Consider the following 3,161-nt stretch of genomic DNA (forward strand, 5'->3'; position numbering starts at 1 on the left):
ATTAAGATAGCAGACATGAGTTTTTTTTTAAAACCTTTTATACCTTTCATAATTTTTTTTTTTTTACGAGATTTCTCTACCATTATCAAGAAAACAGCCGTGGATTAGAAAGTTCACATGCGGCCAAAGTTTATTCTAAAAAGAGAGAAATTATACTATGGGACACTCAAAATGTGAAAATGGCTTGAAAGAGATTTTTTGACAACTGTGGTGCCATCTCAGAATACATGCTCTCTCTTGACACAATTATTTTTGTCTTCCACTGCTACTTCCAATTTTTCACATCTTTCTCACACACTATAAGGACTCCCCACTTCTTCGCCGGCAACCTCCATAAGCCATTTTTCAGATCAACAAATTCAAAGGAAACCCCAAGTTGGTGCTTGTTTTTATTCCAATGCACCATCCGAGTTTGGAGCATGATATGTTTGTGTTTGGAGCCAACGATCGTACCACTGGGAATCCAGAAGTGACTACATTGTTTATCATTATGGTCTACTAAATGGAAACACATTTTCAAACGTGAGTTTGCAGTTGCGAAGTTATAAACACCACACACAGCAATCCCCATATATCTCTCCTCACACCAATCTGGAGGCAGTTGCACATATGTTGAAGTACCCAAATTCTGTTGGCTGAATCATTCGGGAATCTCTCTTCCGGGTAAAATAATAGTCAAAGTATAATTTACAACACGGGATCTCTGTACCAAGAAAACAATATGTCATTCATATTCATACTACATACATGTGCACATATATATATATATATATATATATATATATATATATATATATATATATATATATAGAAAGAGGGAGAGAGAGTAACCTTAAACAGAAATCCCATCTACATATCAACCACATTTTCACTCCATTTAAAGCAATTAGAGAATGTGGATACCATATCCAGTGATATATTATTTGTAGACAGATCTCCAAAGCTTATTAATGATGGGCAATCATCTGCAAGTAATATAATAATAGAAGATAGAAGCTCTGGTAATGCTTCTGGCCTCTTGCACCCAACTAACTTGAGGGATACAAGTTGAGAAAGATGGGAGATGGTTGCAGGTAAACTAACAAAGCTGTTTCTGCTTAAATTCAACACTTTCAAAGAGGATAAGCTGCCAAGGTCACTGGGGATCCCTCCTTCAGACAAATTGCAATCACTAAGATCAAGTTTTGTTAAGGAATTCAAACCTGCTAACGAAGGAAGCACCAAACACACAGAATCTTCCCATTTCCTTTGTAAAAACCAAGATGAAAAAAATGATTGAGATATTATTGTACCCTTGCATCCGCCAAGGGTTAAGACTTTGAGGCCTTCCAAATGATTAATGGAGGATGGTAGTTGTTTGATAGCAGTATTATTTGCACGAAGCTCCTCCAAACATTTTATATTTCCCAGGTCCTCTGGCAATTCCTCAAGTTTTGAGCAGCCAGACACACACAGTGTTTTTAGACAACTCAACCTACAAATGGTTCTTGGAAGACTCGTAAGGTATTTGCATTCACTCAAATCCATCAAAGTAAGGCTAGCCAAATGTTCAATTGACGAGGGCAGTTCTTTTATGGATGTCCTATCCAAATAAAGTTCTGATAGACATACCATATCCCCCAAGATTTCTGGGCACTTTTCTAATTTCAAGCAGCCTGATAGAATATAAGTCTCTAGGGATTCCAAGTGAATACCATTTGGAAATCTCTTCAGATTTTTGCAGTCTTTCAAACTTAGAACAACAAGCCTTTTGAGAACTCCAACGGATGGGTGAACCTCTACCAAACTCGAACAATCCTCAAGAATTAGTGTTTCCAGATTCCGAATAACTGTGAAGTCTGGGGTCCTGGATAGCGTATGGGAGTGACTAAGATTGATGACTTTCAACTTGGCCATAGGCTGTTGAAACAAATGGAAAGTATTAGAATAACTGGCTCCCATGAACACGAAAAGTATATTCAATAAAGTTAAAAAATATATAATATTAAACATACCATTATTTTCTTCCAAAGTTGTTTAATGCTGCTATAACACATGCTCAGTTCAACAAGATTCTCTGCCTGAAAACTTGCTGGCAGACAGTCTGAAGGGTATGCATGCCAACCAAGCAACCGCAACTCATTTGGAAGATATGCAGGGCCTTTACTGAACACCACATTGTGGACTTTGAATAGCCTTAGTTTCTTCATCTTTGTGAAGGCTTCAGAATTAAGGTCAAAAACTTTTGGTTCAGGCAGTTCCAAGCATATGGCTTCAATTTTTTCTGTCCCCTAACAACAGAGAGCACAAGTAAAAAGGTAAATATTCAATGTCTGTTAGGATTACAAAATGTGGCTTCTTTAATAAAATGTCTGTTAGTAAAATGACTGATTTTTCACAAGCTATCTTACCGTATTTTCTGTCAACACATAACAAACATCCTCTCGAAGCCACAATCTGCTACGTTTTCTAGACTCTTGAGATTCTTGACGAACAATATAGCAACCCATGTCTTGTATCAAATCATGCATCCAAAACTGATCTTTTGAAATAGTTATGAGAGACTTTTCAATAAGAACAGGTATTCCAATCCCAGGGCAGAAGCCGCAACTGTCGAGTATTCTTCTTGCATAACACTGGTGCTTCCCTTTGAAGAAACATGCAATGTCGAGGAAAATTTCTTTCTCCATTTCATCCAGTCCGTCGAAACTGATTTTAAGCACTTGAAGAATTTCATTGTTAGGAATTCTGTGCAGCTTAATCAATGTACTTTTCCATTCATCTGTTGTTCTACCATATAGAAAAGAACCCAAAATTTTAAGAGCTAATGGAAGACCACCGGCATAATCTACTATCTGGTTTGACAGCTCCAAATAACCTTCAGAAGGAAAACTTTGTTTGAAGGCTTTCCAAGAAAGGAGCTGGATAGCTTCATCTTTATTCAATGCCCCAACTGTGTTACATTCATTTACTCCATGAGCAGTTAGCAAATGTTTATCTCTTGTCGTTATGATGATTCTACTCCCAACGCCAAACCAACCATGCGCTCCAGCTATTGCATCTAGTTGCTTCTGTTTATCCACATCATCAAGAACGATAAAAACCCTTTTAAAACTTAGTCTGGATTTTATTATGTTTGCTCCTCTAACAGTGTCTGTTATCTTTATATTACTCCCTATAAG

The 3,161-nt window shown here is 37.1% G+C and overlaps 1 protein-coding gene across 1 annotated transcript; it reads right to left on the bottom strand.

Moving 5' to 3' along the window:
• Window positions 1–849: 849 nt before the first annotated feature.
• LOC132270064 (TMV resistance protein N-like) lies at window positions 850–1,896 on the bottom strand. The gene has a single exon (XM_059771275.1). It carries the CDS (start codon window positions 1,894–1,896, stop codon window positions 850–852), a length of 1,047 nt encoding a protein of 348 aa, XP_059627258.1.
• Window positions 1,897–3,161: the final 1,265 nt, after the last annotated feature.

This window comes from Cornus florida, unplaced genomic scaffold (assembly GCF_030987335.1).
Source record: "Cornus florida cultivar Cherokee Brave unplaced genomic scaffold, ASM3098733v1 CherokeeBrave_3.0.0_Hap2_Chr08, whole genome shotgun sequence".
NCBI lineage: Eukaryota > Viridiplantae > Streptophyta > Magnoliopsida > Cornales > Cornaceae > Cornus > Cornus florida.